General features: G+C 45.3%; 1 protein-coding gene across 4 annotated transcripts in view; it reads right to left on the bottom strand.

Moving 5' to 3' along the window:
- CIT (citron rho-interacting serine/threonine kinase) overlaps positions 1 to 17,168 on the bottom strand; it is a 168,507-nt gene that overhangs the window by 78,233 nt on the left and 73,106 nt on the right. For all 4 annotated transcript variants that reach the window (XM_024758531.1, XM_024758532.1, XM_024758529.1 and 1 more), the window contains exons 11-13: positions 4,537 to 4,642; positions 3,485 to 3,628; positions 2,135 to 2,254 (exon numbers count right to left, since the gene is read on the bottom strand). In XM_024758531.1, the coding sequence (XP_024614299.1) occupies positions 2,135 to 2,254; positions 3,485 to 3,628; positions 4,537 to 4,642 (370 nt within the window). The remainder of the gene's footprint in view (positions 1 to 2,134; positions 2,255 to 3,484; positions 3,629 to 4,536; positions 4,643 to 17,168) is intronic.

The following is a 17,168-nucleotide window of genomic DNA, read 5'->3' as shown; positions in this document are numbered from 1 at the left end:
GGTACGAAATCAGCAATTGCTACTGATGGAGCATGAATCTAACCATCATGTGAGACGCTTAAGTGTTTTTATTTGTTTATTTAATTTTTGGCCACTCCACGTGGGATCTCAGTTTCCTGACCGGGAATAGAACCCATGCCCCCTGCAGTGGGAACGCAGAGTCCTAACCACTGAACCACCAGGGAATTCCCTAGGTGTTTTTATTTTAAACCAAATTCAAGTGCTCCATTGGGGGTAGCTAAGCAGAAGCAACATATTTAAATAAACAGCGGTACAGAAATTGGCTTTGAGAGGAAGAGTGCGGAATAAATGGCAAACCTGGGAGGAATTGACAGGCTGCAAACCAAATACTAGGAGTTTGCGGAAAGTATTAAATGCTTTTTCCTGGATTGCAAACATCCTGCTCTCACCAAACTTACCGAGAGTCATTTTAATAAATCCTTCTTTCGATGAGAAATAAAATCTGAAACGAAGAAGTTTTCTCCCCCTCAAAATGGAACGCTTAGCAGTCATTAAATCTAAAATTCCACATGGATGCCAACTGTGGTATGAATCACAAAGGACATTTCTTTGAACTCAACCACCAGCATACACCTTTTCAAAGTGTCCTGATAATTCTGTTTCTATGGAATTTCACAGACACCAGCTGCTCCCTCTGGTGGCCAAGCACAGCTTTCATTTCCCCAGGATGTCACCAAAAGCAAATTTCCAACCACACTGAACTAATGGGAGAAAAAGAATCCTACCTCTTGAAACTTTTAGGATGAAAAACTGTGTTGATAAAAGGGGCAATGAGTCAACTGTCAAAGCAGATTTTTTCAAACTGTAGGTGTGACCTTCAAAATCTCTAAGTTAGTGTTGCAGTTCAGAAACCTGACAACCAATTTGCACCATTTCCTACGGACGTTTATTCAGAACACTTTTATCAAGCAAGAGGATATTAACCAATGATTTAAAAAGTATTAAGGTGATAATGAGATGATGCCAACAAAACATCCAAAACAGGAATTCTTTCTGTAAAGAACAGCTAATGAATCAAATTATTTGCCGGAGTTCCTTGCATTAGCACCACCCAGATGGCTAAGTGTGCGTTACCCAGAGACGAAAATGTTCATTTCCATCACTGTTTCCACCAGATTTTCTGAAGTGAATGAGAGTTGCCTGGCAGCTGATAATTCAGCTCTCCGATTGCTCAGTGCATTCTCTTCATTAAAGTTTCTATTCACAGTTTCTTCAAAGGACCAAAAAAAAAAAAAAAAAAAAAATCCATGCTAAAAAGGAAACAGTGAAGTGAAATAAAAATGAACCATCTAGAAAGAAACTCCTTTTAGAAATAGAGGGGGTAAAAAAAGAGAGTAGGCTTTTTAAAGGTCTGGATTCTCTTTTCTGAACACACAAGGGAGGGCTTTCTGTAGTCAGATTTGCCGTGTCAATTCTGACTCGGCCTTAACTGCTCAAACTCTTCTTCCAGGATAAGTCTTTAGATAAGTAAGACTATGAAGTACCCTGGCTTTTCTCAAAAACTTAAAGTGCATCTGAAAAGCTATGAAAACATTAATTTTTTTTTAATGGTCTAAAGCAGAGGTTGGCAAACTCTTTTGGTAAAATGCTAGACAGGAAGCAATTTCAGTTTTGCAGTCCATGTGGTCTCTGTCACAAGCACTCACCTCTGCCACTGTAGCATGATCAGCAGCTATCGGCAGTACCTAAATGAATGGCTGCACTGTGTTCCAATAAAACTTTATAAACACTGAAATTTGAATTCCATATGAAATATTCTTCTTCTTTTGAGTTTTTTCCCCCGTTTAAAAATGCAAAAACCATTCTTAGCTTGTGGTCATGAAAAACAGGTGGTTGGCCAGATTCTCACCCACAGGCTGCAGCTTGCCCACCCCTGCTCTAAACCTACACCTTCGATTGAAAAGAGTAGCCATCATGGGGTCCAGACTTCACAAGGAGCTAGATAGAACAAGGACTCTGCCATTTATATAAATCATGGGGAATCTAAAAGTTCCAAATGACCTACATAACTTTCTCTCCTCACCGCCCCCCGCTTCCCTCTCTCTGTCCCTCAAACACCTCTCCTGAAATGAGAGGTCCGGTTGGTGCCCTGCTCCCAGGCAGGGAGCCATACCTGCTCTTTGATTTCTTGGAGCTTCCGGCTCTGCTCTCTGATATCGTGGAGAAGCTGCAGTGCTTTGTCGTCCTCCTGGGACACCTCCATCCGTGCTTGCTCCAAACTTCGCTTTAAGCTCTGCGGAAAGCAAAATTTTAATAGGGTTGTCCTGTGGATCCTGCTCTGTTTGAAAAGATTCATTAAGGGAGCTGCAGGCTGCTTCGCAGACACCAAGATGGTTTCAGGTGACGGGCCAAAGTCGACAACTTCCGGTGAGTCGCTGATTCCAGGTTTCATCCTGTAAAACCCCTTGGTTCAAGAAACATCATCTCAAACCTTATGACCTTATGGATCCAGCCTGAAACTGCATCCACCTGTTTCCTACCTGCGCTAGCAGATACTTACTTGTACGTTCAGGACTAAAAACTAATAAGATCCCTTAGCCATGAAACCATCATTGGGGTGGCTACAAAGTCGTTTCTGGAATAGCAGTTATTCGAGGACTGTCAAGTATATATCCCTCTTTCAAAGTAGCAATGACTTCATTCTCTGCCCAGGTGCCATTTAAGACTCCAAGCAAACTATTTCCACCTCCTGGCTTACGTTTCCTGGACACCTTTCATCCAAAAGGTTCCCTCAATGCTTCAGTGACACTGAAATATAGATCTGAAATACAAAGCTGAATAACTTTACCCACCACTGAAAGGAGGCCAAATCTGAAATGGAAACATAGCAGTTATTCTTAATCAGCCACGCTCTATAGATTTCCTCTCCCTTGTGAAAAAAAAAAACAGAACACTTGAAAAATGTGTGATTCAACTTGTTAAGACTGTACATTAAAAAACACCTGAATGAAAAGTTTTAACGAGACAATGGAGGAGACAGTCCACTCTTGTGAAGGAAAGAAAAAAAAAAGTCGCATGATAAAAGATGACAGAGGGTCTGGGTTTTAAAGGCTGAGTTTTGCTTGTTGCTGCGCTGGTTCTAGGCAATGGAACATTGATTTGGGACAGATTCAAAATACATTTTCTTGCACTTATTTGGGAGCTTGGTTCCTGAGGCTGACTGTGCTGGACACGAGGTGGAGCAGAGAGGTTGGGATGCGAGATGCTGAGACCCTCTGCAACGCCGTCTGTGCCCGTCTCCAGGCTCCTACCTGGACTTTCTGAGCCTGATCTCAGGCCTCTGGGCCCTCACGCCCGGCTCCCGCTACTCTGCACATCACAGGTCTTGCTCGTGCGTCCTCCCTCTCTCTCCTCTCTGCCCCTGGCTGTGATGTGCCTCGTGATGCTGTCACGAAACAGGATGAGACACACACGACGGGAAGCGCCCGCTCCGAGGGAAGGGGGCTTTGGGGGGAAGGCTCACACTGCACTCTGTGATGTAGGTAGCAAGGTCCTGCTCCAGGAGGGATCTCTGAGTCTCAGAGGCCTTCAGCTCCACCTCCTTCTGACTAAGCACAGCCTCCACCTCTGACACTCTCCGATGTAACCGGGTCATTTCCTGCTCCATCTGAAATAAACACAGCGACACGTTAAAAAGGCCCGGGGGGGCGGGGTGGGGGGGTGTTCATCAGGAGCAATCGCATCTCAAGCCGCCTCCGAGACCACCTGGTGGTCCCGGCTGGCGCTAACTCGCCAAAAGGCTGGGATGGAAATACCATGGTTTCTTCGCCTGGGAGCGCACAGGTCTTCGTAAGGGCAGTCACCAATGCTAAGTCACTCCTCTCATGCAAGGCTGGGTTCACACTCGATCACTTCTCTAACCCAGTGAGCGAGGAAGCCACAATCACCATTTTTTTCACCTGTTTGCTTTTTTTGGGTTTGGTTTGGTTTTTTTGCAGACGTCAGTTTAATTTTATCCCAAATCCATCTTGATCCCCCCCATCTCCTTGCAAAGATCTAGAGGACAAATCCAGGACAGGGCAAGGAGATATGGATTCGTCTGCACTCTTAGGAGTCCCAGGCAAGAAGTGACTCTTATGAGCTTCCAGAGAGCTGCCCCTGGGCAGAAACAGTGAGCGTTAAGAGACGTTGAGCAAAATCAACACAGTGGCCGCAGTTACATAAGCAGGAGTTTTTAAAGACTAGGAAGAGAGACTTCGCATCACTCAAAGCAGATGGGATGCATCTCGGCCACAGGTGAGGACCCACGCCACCTGCCAGAAGACGCAGACATCTAGCTGGGTCATGCTGAGGAACTGGCCGCTTTATATCCAGGGCCTCCTCTGGTTAAGATTTAAAGGATTTACGGCAGCGTCAAGGCCCGAATTCATCTCCCTCTGAGCTGCTGGAGGCGCGACTTCAGCGCGGGAAGGATCAGGTGGCTCGGCGCCAGCGGCGGCCCCGGGCGGATCCCTTGGCATATATTGACGGGAGGCTCCTGCAGCAAGGAGGGAGGCCGGCTGCGGAAATAAATACCTTGTGACACTTGTCCTGGGAGTCCTGCAGCTCTTTGCTTTTGATGAGAAGTTTCTTTTCCATGGAGCTAGTCTTGGCAGGGGAGTCCAGACTTGACACAACAGACCTGGATGGAAGAAAACCAACGTCAAGGAGGCGGGTGGGTGGGCCTGAAAAGCTGCATTCAGAAACTGCAGCAGAGTTTGTGATTAGCAGATGCAAACGGAGATGCAAACTATTCCGTACAGAATGGATAAACAACAAGGTCCTGCTGTATAGAGCAGGGGAATATATTCAATACCCTGTGATAAACCATAATGGAAAAGAATATGAAAAGGAATGTATATATATGGGTAACTGAGTCACTTTGCCATACAGCAGAAATTAACACAACATTGTAAATCAACTATACTTCCATAAAATAAATTAAAAAAAGAAAGAAGAAAAACTGCGGCAGAGACCACAAGACCTGCCAGCATCCTTGGCCATCAACACAGCTGGCTCAAGCAGCTTCTAATAACACCAAGGCCATGAGGCAGAGAGGTGGACAGGACCAAGAACTCTGGAAGCAGGAGAGCCTGAGTGTAAATTTAGTCACCGTTGACCTGAGGCAATGATTCAGCCTCCCTGAGCCTCTGTTTCCATTTCTAGGAGGTAGAACGATAATAAAAGGACCTACCACAACAGGAGAGCGTGGGCATTAAGTACACGGCATTTGTGCTGATACGGCTTTATTCACTTACTCACTAAACGGATGTGTGCTGTGCACCTACACTGCTCCAGGCACTGGAAGAGCAGTGGACAAGACAGACACGGTCCCTGCCCTCCTGGAGCTGACATTCTCAGAGGGCACACAGAATGCATCAGACAGACACACAAACTAAAAGGTTACAGATGTTGCCAAAGAAGGAAATGGGGTGATGTGCTATGGCAGAGGAAATGGATCAGGGGCCTGCTTCTCTGTGCGGTGACATCTGAGCTGACACCTGAAGGATGAGAAGGCGCTGACCCTCCAAAGCTCTGGAAGGAAACAAGCTCCAGGGAGGGGGTGGATAACGCCAAGGTCTTGACGCAGGACTGAGCTAACACATCAAGTGCCCAATGGTATCAGTTAACTATACTGACCAAATTGTTGTTTATTCCATCCCCAAGCTAGCCAGTTTGGTTCTGTTTCATTTTACAGAAACAGCTAACACTAATTATGTTGGCTAAATAATGTCCCTCCACCAAGATGTCCACATCCTAATCTCTGGAAACTGTGGATCTGTCACCCCATGTGGCAAAGGGGACTTCGCAGATGTGATTACGTTAGAATTTTGAGATGGAGAGGCTATCCTGGATTACACAGGGTGCGGGGGTGGGGGTCCAACAAAACCACAAGGGTCCTCTTAAGATGGAAGCAGAGGAAGAGAGAGAGGTGACGACAGAAGTAGGGTCACAGTCAGAGGGAGGCTGGAAGATGCTACACTGTTGGCTGTGGAAACGGGGGAAGGGGCCACAAGCCAAGGAAACTGGGCAGCCTCTAGAAGTTGAAAAAGGCAAGGAAACTGATTCTTTCCTAGAGGCTCCAGAGGGTGCAGCCTTGTACACCTTACTTCCAGCCCAGTAAAATTCATCTTGGACTTCTGACCTCCAGAAATATAAAGTAATAAACCTGTGTTGTTGTAAGCCACTAAATTTGTGGTCACTTGTTACAGCAGCCAGAGGAAACTCATACACTTACTGACCACCGATTCTGTATGCACGGTTCTGTCCTAAAGCGAGGCATGTTTTAACTCTTTAGTCCCCACAATGACTCTATGAGACATTATTCTCATTTTATAGATGAGGAAACTGAGGCCCAGAGAGCTTAAGTAACCTGCCAGTTAATAAATGGCTTCTGTTGGTCCCAATAGAGAACTGGGATAGAGAGACTGACGATGAACCTGATATAACACTCAGGATAGTATCACAAAAATAATGTAGCGTGACCTCCTAAGAATGGGCTAGAAGGATGCTCTCTCCACAAGGACATACTTACCCACACACATACACATAACTCACACACCCTGCCTCATTCCTAAAAACAGTTAATTATGGGTGGAGGGACTTCCCTGGTGGTCCAGTGGGTAAGACTCCATGCTCCCAATGCAGGGGGCCCAGGTTTGATCCCTGGTCGGGGAACTAGATCCCGCACACATGCTACAACTAAGAACTCCGCGTGCCACAACTAAAGATCCCGCATGCCGCAACAAAGATCCCGTGTGCCACAACTAAGACCCAGCGCAGCCAAAATAAATAAATAAATAGTTTTGTTTGTTTTAATCTGTTTAAAAAAAAATTATGGGTGGAGATAACAGTTCTCATACAGGGCAGCTTCTCTCAGTGGTTGGCACCCTGGGCATGAACACTGGGACTGGTGAAGGGCAGAGCTACAGAAATAGCCGACAAAGGTTCTTCTGCACGGAGGGGCATGTGGCAGAGCCCACTGCTGCCCCATTGTCTGATTTTTGTTGCCTTAGTAACGGGGTTGCAGGAGCTGGTTGTCAGAGAGCACTTGCATCCTACCAGCAGGTGAAAGTTCTGCTTTCCACTGCCCCAGACTACCTCCCTGCCTAAAAGAGGTCAGTTCCCCGCAGCAGCTCAGGTCTCTCTCCTCACAGCTCCCAGCCCAGTGACAGGGGATGGCATGATGGTGCTGGCTCGCTGTACCCCAGTGACAGCTCCCAACACACATACTGTAGGGCAGCCAAGTGAGTCAACACCCAGAGTCATGCAGCTCTGTTCAAAATCTGACCTTGCCATTCACTCTGTGAGCCTTGATTTCCTCATCTGTAAAATGGGGATAATTCTCAACCTACTTCCAAGAGTGCTTATGAGGATTAAGTGAGATAACCCATGGGAAGTCCTTATCACAGTGCCTGGCACATCATGAGGGTTCAATAAATGTCAACCGTCACTACTATCACTGTGGTTTCTATCATCATTACCTTTGCAACGGTGTGAGCAGCACATGCCTCGCAGGCCTAAAACCCTTGCTTGAAACAGTGAAACTTGGGACTTCCCTGGTGATCCAGTGGTTAAGAACCCGCCTTCCAATGCAGGGGACACAGGTTCGATCCCTGGTCAGGGAACTAAGATCCCACATGCCACGGGGCGACTAAGCCCATGTGCCACAACTAAGACCCGACACAGCCAAGTAAATAAATAAATACTAAAAAGAAGAGAGAAAGAAAGAAATAGTGAAACTCAGAGGGCTGAATTTGCTCCATGCTATTATTCACATTAGAACAAATGTTGATTATTCACAGAAATGGGCACCGGGGACTGAAATCCAGAAATAAATCTTTTTTTTAAATCTCACTTTGGGCTAAAAATTTTAACCAAGTTCTGCTCCCCTCACTGGCCTATTTTCTACCTAAATCTAGTCAAAACACATACAAACACATTTTTTTTTTTAACGTGAGATGAAATGGGTTGCTTGGCACGGCCTTGAGTTGCCTTCGCTATTTCCTTTATTCCTGATGTTATTCTGGTGGGTGGGCTAGAGAAAACCCGACCACCCAAGGAGGGAGGGATGATTCACAGACCGGGTCCCGGTCCTTCAGTCATCAGAAGTCACCCACACTGACACAAGTCAGGGATGACAAGAGGGGCCATGGCTCTCTGGACCTGAGCACAAAACCAGCACCCCTGGAGAAGAACGATTACATGGGTGCATGATGATGGGACAGGAGGTGGCTCTGAAAACTTGATGACACGTGGAGGGCAGGCTCCAGAGGGGTGTAAAGTGTGCTCCTGTGGGTACAAAGCCCACTGCTTATTCACCCAAAAAGAGCCTTTCTAGGTCACCTGTTAACGGGGCCCAGAATCAGGGAGATGCGCAGCCCCCATCCGCTGACACGCACAGGAGACGATGCACCAGCCCCTCCCCGTCACCAGAGTCCAACTCCCTCATTCTGCTATTTTGATGCTTGACAAATGTTCACTGTTTAGAAGTTCTAAGTATGGCAATTAAGTCTCTTCAGAATAAAGGTGCTAAAGAAATCTTTTTTTTTTTTTTAGAATAAATAAAAATTACATCTAAAAAAAAAAAGCTGGGGGCTTCTCTGGTGGCGCAGTGGTTAAGAATCCACCTGCCAAGGCAGGGGTCACGGGTTCGATCCCTGGTCTGGGAAGATCCCACATGCCGCAGAGCAACTAAGCCCGTGCACCACAACTACTGAGCCTGCGCTCTAGAGCCCACGAGCCACAACTACTGAAGCCCGCGCACCTAGAGCCCATGCTCTGCAACAAGAGAAGCCACTGCAATGAGAAGCCTGCATACCACAACAAAGAGTAGCCCCCGCTTGCCGCAACTAGAGAAAGCCCACGCAGCAACAAAGACCCAACGCAGCCATAAATAAATAAATAAATTTATTTATTTTTAAAAAGCTATGGTAAGTTTGCTGTGACTAAACCCAGGTTGTAGCAACAATCCCGTAAACAGTAATGGGATTGGAGGATGAGGCTGGGGGATGAGGACAGAAGGGGGAAAGGTCACTGCAGCTTTCTAGGATGACTCTGGTCTTCAGATCGGCTACACATTAGAATCACCTGAAGAGCTTTTTAAAAATTACCGATGTCAGCCAGTGAAAACACTCGTGTGACAGTATAATGGTGGATACACGTTATCATACCATTGTCCTTACTCACAGAATGTACACCACCAAGAGTGAACCCTAAATAGGGAGGTTCAGTGATTGTAACAAAGGCACCCCTCTGGGGGGGATGTTGATAACGCGGGAGGCTGTGCATGAGTGGGGGGCAGGGGGCATATGGTAAATCTCTGTACCTCTTGCTAGCATTGCTGTGAGCCTAAAACTGTTCTAAAAAAAGTTGAAGTTAAAAAAAAGAAACTGATATCCAGGGCCCAACCAGACCAATTAAATCAGAGACAGAAAGGGTGGGAGTGGGGCCTGGGTAACACCATTTTTATTAAGCTCCCAGGTGATTCTAACGTACAAACAGGCTTGAGAACCATGGTGCTAATGAGAACAAAGTACGGTGATTTAAGGTCCAGGCATTTAAAACTCACAGTATGACCGCCCCCAGCATTTGCTTCCAGGTGGCACTTTGGTCAGGCCATTTAACTGGTGCCTTTTGGTCACTCTTTCAGCAGAAACACAATTTTGAAGTTAATCATGGTAAGCTATGAATTTCAAGAAAATGTACAGATTTCAGACACTGATTAAAGACTATTCCTACCCCCTCCATTTTAATAAGTCAACTAAAATATACCATTTCCATGAATTTCTATAAAAGAAATATACTAGAGACAGGTATGGCTCAACTTGACGTATTTGTATTCTATTTATTTTTCATGTAGACACTTAGGCCAATTCAATCACGAGTGTCAATGATAAGTAAGCTCTCAATATGTACTTCTTGAATGAACAGATTCCCCCCCAGTAGATATTATGAAATATTATCACAACTTACTTACTTTTTCTAGGATTTTCATTATCCGTCCTTCTGACTTCGAAAGCAAGAGCAAATTATTGCTGACATCTGTACTATTCTAGAATTGACTGCGATGTAAATCATAGCTTGAGAGGTCTGATCCAAAGCTGGCCTCAGAGCCACCAGACTATTACCAAATTCAGCACTGTCCTCTTCAAGTAGCAACTCTGCTGGTCTAAAATCATCCTGAAAAGTACCGTTTCATCAAGCGTGGAAATATTTAAAGAGCCGGTGCTATTGTTTCTTTAAGAGAAGGAAAGTACAAAAAATCCTGTAATTGGTTGTAACTCTAAAGCTATCGGAGATGGGCATGGAATTGCTGTAAAGAAACTATTTCTGTTGACCCTGAAATGGGACAGAGTCTACCTGCTAACTTAAGAAAGAGTTGCCAGGGCTTCCCTGATGGCACAGTGGTTGAGAATCTGCCTGCCAATGCAGGGGACATGGGTTTGAGCCCTGGTCCAGGAAGATCCTACATGCCGTGGAGCAAACTAAACCCGTGCGCCACAACTAGTGAGCCTGCGCTCTAGAGCCTGCGAGCCACAACTACTGAGCCCACATGCCACAACTACTGAAGCCCGCGCACCTAGAGCCCGTGCTCTGCAACAAGAGAAGCCACCGCAATGAGAAGCCTGTGCACCACAACGAAGAGTAGCCCCCGCTCGCTACAACTGGAGAAAGCCCACGCACAGCAACAAAGACCCAACGCAGCCAAAAATAAATAAATTTAAAAAGAAAGAATTGCCAGAATTCTCCTTTGTTCTCAAAATTCTCAAACTTCAACAGATACGGGCATACCTTGTTTTACTGTGTTTTGCTTTATTAAACTTAACAGATATTGGGATTTTTACAAATGGAAGTTTGTGCAACCCTATGTCAAGCAAGTCTATTGGCGCCATTTTTCCAACAGCATTTGCTCACTTCCTGTCTGTGTCACATTTTAGTAACTCTCACAATACTTCAAACTTTTTCATTATTATTATACAGTAATTCCCCTACATACGAACAAGTTCCATTCTGAGAGCACGTTCAGAAGTCCAATTTGTTCGTAAGTCCAGCAAAGTTAGCCTAGCTACCCAACTAACACAATCGGCTGTATAGTACTGTACTGTAACAGGTTTATACTTTTCACACAAATAATACATAAAAAACAAACACAAAAAATAAAGAAAAGATTTTTAATCTTACAGCACAGTGCCTTGAAAAGTACAGTAGTACCAGCTACATCACTGCTGCTTTTACACTTGCTTCTGGACATCGGGGGCTTGAAATAAAGATACTGTACTACTGTACTCTATACAGTACTGTAAAGTACACAAAAGCACAACCACTAGTAGAGGATGCACGTATGTGACAATGTACACCAGACAGGTGAACTAATTTATGTGATTGGACATTCGAACATACGTTCGCATCTTTGAAAGTTCGCGACTTGAAGGTTCGTAGGTAGGGGACTTACTGCACTTGTTATGGTGATCTGTGATCTTTGATGTTAGTACTGTAATTGTTTTGAGGCACCACAAACTGCACCCACATAAGACAGTGAACTTAATAAATGTTGTGGGTGTTCTGACTGCCTCCCCTTCCGGCCATTCCCCATCTCTCTCCCTCTCCTCGGGCCTCCCTATTCCCTGAGTCACGATACTGAAAATAGGCCAATTAATAACCCTACAATAGCCTCTAAGTGGTCAAGTGAAAGGAACTGTCACAGGTCACTCACTTTAAATCAAAAGCTAGAAATGATTAAGCTCAGTGAGGAAGGAATGTCAAAAGCCGAGACAGGCTGAAAGCTGGGCTTCTTCGGCCAGTTAGCCAAGTTGTGAATGCAAAGGAAAAGTTCTTGAAGGAAATTAAAAGTGCTCCTCCAGTGAACACATGAATGATAAGAAAGCAAAACAGCCTTATTGCTGACATGAGGGAAGTTTTAATGGTCTGGATAGATGATTACACCAGTCACAGCATTCCCTTAAGCCCAAGCCTAAACCAGAGCAAGATAGTGATTCCTCTGATGGATCTGGGCAAAGTGAATTGAAAAGCTTCTGGAAAGGATTCACCATTCTAGATGCCATTAAGGACATTTGTGATTCATGGGAAGATGTCAAAATATCAACATGAACAGGAGTTTGGAAGAAGTTGATTCCAACCCTCATGGATGACATTGAGGGGTTCAAGACTTCAGTGGAGGAAGGAACTGCAGATGTGATGGAAACAGCAAGAGGACTAGATTTAGAAGTGGAGCCTGAAGAGGTAACTGAATTGCTGGAATCTCATGACAGAGCTTTAATAGATTAGGAGTTGATTCTTATGGATGAGCAAAGAAAGTGATTTCTTGAGGTGGAATCTACTCCTGGTGAAGATGCTGTGAAGACCGCTGAAATGACACCACAGGATTGAGAATATTACATAAACTTAGCTGATAAAGCAGCAGCAGGGTTTCAGAGGATTAACTCCAGTTTTGCAAGATGTTCTATTATGGGTAAAATGCTATCAAATAACATTGCACACTACAGAGAAATCATTCGTGAAAGGAAGAGTCAATCAGTGTAGCAGACTTCATTGTTGTCTTATTTTAAGAAATTGCCACAGCCATCCCAGCCCTCAGCAAACATGACCCTTATCAGGCAACAGCCATCAGCATGGAGGCGAGCCCTGCACCAGCAAGAAGAGTACGACTCACTGAAGTTTCAGGTGATGGTTTGCATTTTTTAGCAATCAAGTATTTTTAAATTAAGGAATGTACATTGTTTAGACATAATGCTATTGCACACTTAATAGACTATGGTATACCATAAACATAACTTTTATATGCACTGGGAAATCAGAAAAAATTGTGTGACTCGCTTTATTGCAATATTTACCCTACTGCAGTGAATACTGTGATACTCCAAGGTACACCTGTATTTTTTGACCACTTTCTATGAGTGAGTGTAAGATAGATAGATAGAAAGAAAAGAAAAAAAATATATATATATATCCCTTATACATCAGGGAGAATATAAAAGCCCTGTGATCCCATGAGAGGTACGTGTGGACCAGTGGTTCTCAACTGGGGCAATTTTGCCTCCCATATGACAGGTGGCAATGTCCGGAGACTTTGCTGATTTTCACGACTGGGGGTGGGAGTGCTATTAACATCTAGTGGGTAGAGGCTAGAGATGCTGCTCAACAATTCTACAACCCACAGGACAACCCCCCACAAAAAGAATTATCCAGCCCAACACGTCAATGGCATCAAGTTGCAAAACTCTGCTGTGGAGGCTATGAAGTTAAGGAAGCCACAACTCCTGTCCTCAAAGAAGTAGCAATGTAGGAGAGAGAATTAATGCCACCATCTTTATTATCAAGAATAGCGCCCATTTATTGAGCACAACGTCAGGCACTGTGCTTGGTACTTTAGGGGCAACCTCACTGAATCCTCCAACAGTCCTCTAAGGAGGGCATTATTATCCTGTGGCACTGAGGCTAAGGAGCAGCTTACCCTATGGCCCCTACATTCTCCTATCAACCACATTAGGATGACTAGGGTACAGGTGATGGGCAGCAGAGCTGGGCTTTGGTTCAAAGTTGGGCTCTGCAACCCATCAAGTCATGGGAATCCCAACCCTGCTACTTTTTGGCTGGACGGCCTCGGACAAACCCAAGAAAAGAAACCCAAGAAAACTGCCCCAGAGACTCGGAGGAGCGAAGTCAAAGATGGGGAAATGGATCGTACAAGGGAAGGTAGCTTCTACCCGTGACTAGCTGCGTGCAATGCTGGGAGGGCGACTCCAAGGCCGGGACAGCCTGGGTACCCAAGAACATCCATATGCCAGGTCAGTCCACAGCCACCCCCCAGAAACGGCTCAACTCACGCACGAGAGCAACTCTTCCTCCATCACTTAGTGGCTCGGGGGGTAATTAAATAGGACAATACAGATTTTACAGGTCCAGGCTGGTTCATGCTCTGGGCTAGATGAGATGCAGTACAATGAGGATGCTAACAAAAGAATATGCAGCCTGCCCACACATTGCTTGCCTACTCCTCCTGGCTGCATCTCTGATACACAGCCCGTTGTCCCCATGGAGAGAAAAGGCACTTCTGAGCAGCGGGTGCATGCAGCCACCCACCCACACACAGCAGTGCTGTCTCTTCAAGCACAAAGCCAAGTTTGGGTTTTCCTTTTTTTTCCAGCTTCTATTTTCTAGAAAAATTTACTCTGAAATCAACATCTCTTCCTGATATACACATGTGCTTTATAATTATAGAGGTCCAAAGAGTATTAATAGAGGTAATGGTATATGACACAGAGGGAATGTGGGGCTTGGTCGTTACTGCTGCAGCAGAAAGAACGTTTTCTTAAAATGTGTTCGATGTGACCTAAAAATTGCTTTTACATGTAACCTCAACGTTTAAGGAAAAATGACGAGATGCAGTTTTTTCAATGTCCATAAATAACTCCCATAACTCAAAAACAATTTCCTTAATAAAGCTATCAACAGAATACATCATATCAAAAGAGAATACAATCTGTTTTTCCAACCTAAAAGAAGGTATATGTGCTGAGTTCTCTCTATCACTGCGGTAATAACGAAGATCATGCTTAAGCATCAAGCCATCCATTTATTTCCTTAGGAAGAGAATCCCAAGCCTGCAAGACATGCCTCCACATCACAGATCACATCGATCACAAATCACAGATATTCTTGAGATAACCAAGAATGGATACTGGAGGCTAAAATGAGGGAATCGAAATTAGCTCAGTTGAGAGCTCTACCTTAATTGTGGCCAACGGCACTAAAAATACATGCAAGCACAAGATGTAATATGGTGCAAAAAATAAAACACTCATCAGCATTCTGTTCCAAAAATATATTGGCTTTTAAGATTGAGCATTCTGAAATTTATGAACTAACTTTATAAGCCCGTTTAAAAATACACACTGGTGTCCATCATGAACACTTGGAGATACAGTAGTCCCCGCTGATCCACAGTTTCACTTTCCATGGTTTCATATACTCATGGTCAACTGTGGCCCAAAAATATTACATGGAAAATTCTAGAAATAAACAATTTATAAGCTTTCAATTGAGCCACCGATCTGAGCAGCATGATGAAATCTTGCGCTGCCCTGCTCTGTCCCACCTGGGACGTTATTCATCCCTTTATATAGCCTATCCACGCTGTATATGCTACCGGCGAGCCAAGATACAGTTATCAGATTGACTGTCGAAACATCGCAGCGCCTGTGTTCAAGTAAACCTTATTATACTTAATAATGGCCCCAAAGCCCAAGAGTAGTGATGTGGCAATTCTGATACCCTCTTACTGTGTCTAATTTATAAATTAAACTTAATCATAGGTATGTATAGGGAAAAAAGTATATAGAGAGGGTTCGGCACTACACGTTGTTTCAAGCATCCACTGGGGGTCTTGGGACGTGTTCCCAGAAGGTAAGGGGGGACTACTACCCCAAATATACCGCTCTTCTAAAAAGCTTCTGAATCTAGCTAGCTTTGGGGCACCTCCTTGCCAACCCACACACACACACCACATACACACACACACAGAGCAGTGGTCTCCAGCTGAATTAGAACATATGCTTTGGAATGACTCAAGAATCATGTATTAAAACTCACGCTATTAATAAAAGTATAGTTACGTGATTTCTAACACAGTCCCCACCTCTAAGCCAGTGCCTAGCTTCGCAGGTAAATTTCACTGGTATACCACCACCTCTTGCCTGGATGGCTGCAGTAACTTAACCCATCTCCCTGAAGCCGACTCTTGTCATCCTGCTGTCCACCACACCGTGATCAGAGGGCCTCTCTGTACCATGAGAACCAGAGCCTCCACGTCCCTACTCAAAATCCTGCAAAGGCTTCCTGCTCATTGCAAACAGAGCAAAATCCAAAACCAAAGGCCCTGCCTACCTCTTCTCGGACCACTTCCCCCATGCATCCGGAAGCTCTGGCTACTCCAACGTGCTTTCTGGACACCCACTGGACACCCATGGGCTAGTGCCGGCCTCAGGGACTAAAGTGCTGGTTCCCAGCCATTGCCCACCCAGGTTCAGATTTCTTCAGAGCACTTCCCACCATCTGAAAAATGTCTTACCCATGAACTTACTTATCCTCTGTCTCCCTGCACGGAATGTTAGCTTCCCAAGGGCAGGGACCTTATCTATCTTGCTCAGTCATGCCACAAGGCTTAGAACTACATGTTTTACAATGAACGAATGAATGAATGTGCCAAGCACTTCTGTGCCCCAGGCAGTCTCAGTTTAAAGGTCACAGTGGGACAAAGAGATCCAAAATAAGAAGTGAGCTGAATCAATGCTGACTTGAGAAAGCGCTCTGGCCCTCACACGGGAAATGCTCAGTATTGGTTCTGGATGGCACTGTCACGACGACACACATGCTGTCCCACCCAGGGGACGCTCAAGCACTGGAGGGTGGGTGGGAGTGCGTGACCTCCATGCTGGCCACAGCGCACGTCCACCTCCCCCAGCACCGAGTTCCAGACCCCGCTGGAACTAGGTCCTATCAGGAGCCTGCAGTGTGTTTTATAGAAGGTATAGCCAACCAACATATCACAGACTCCATTCTGAGTAAAAAATTGGACAGAGACATTAGGAAATCTGTCAGGCACCCCCACGGAGCCTGATTCTCTCAATGGGCAGAAACCAGCAAGATGTCTTTATAAAGAGGAGCGGGGAAGAAAAGAGACTCAAAAGCACCCCTGGGCCCATCTTCACCCCTAAATAACAACAACAAATATGAAATGAACACTCACTCTGCTCCCGGCACTAACACTACATGCTCTGCGTGACCCCACGATAAACCCAGCAGGTCGGCACGAATAACCCCTACTTTATACGTAAGGGAAGTGATGCTGAGAGGTCAAGTGCCTTGTTCGCACAGCTAGTGAGGCAGGGAGCCTTGACTTGAACCTACATCTGCCTGGTCCCAAAGCCTAGACTTGCAACATTCCGTCCCCCAAAACAAAGAATGCTTGTATCAGCTCTAAAGTTAAAAGCTGGAAAAGTTGGCCATCGACTGCCACATGCATGGTGAGTGAACTTAAGAAGTAACCCAAGCGGGCTTCCCTGGTGACGCAGTGGTTAAGAATCTGCCTGCCAATTCAGGGGACACGAGTTTGAGCCCTGGGGTCCAGGAAGATCCCACGTGCCGTG

The sequence above is a fragment of the Neophocaena asiaeorientalis genome, unplaced genomic scaffold (genome assembly GCF_003031525.2).
Source record: "Neophocaena asiaeorientalis asiaeorientalis breed wild unplaced genomic scaffold, Neophocaena_asiaeorientalis_V1.1 scaffold77, whole genome shotgun sequence".
In the NCBI taxonomy this organism is placed as follows: Eukaryota; Metazoa; Chordata; class Mammalia; order Artiodactyla; family Phocoenidae; genus Neophocaena; species Neophocaena asiaeorientalis.
The sequence above is the reverse complement of the archived record's forward strand: the minus strand, read 5'-3'. Positions and strand labels throughout refer to the sequence as shown.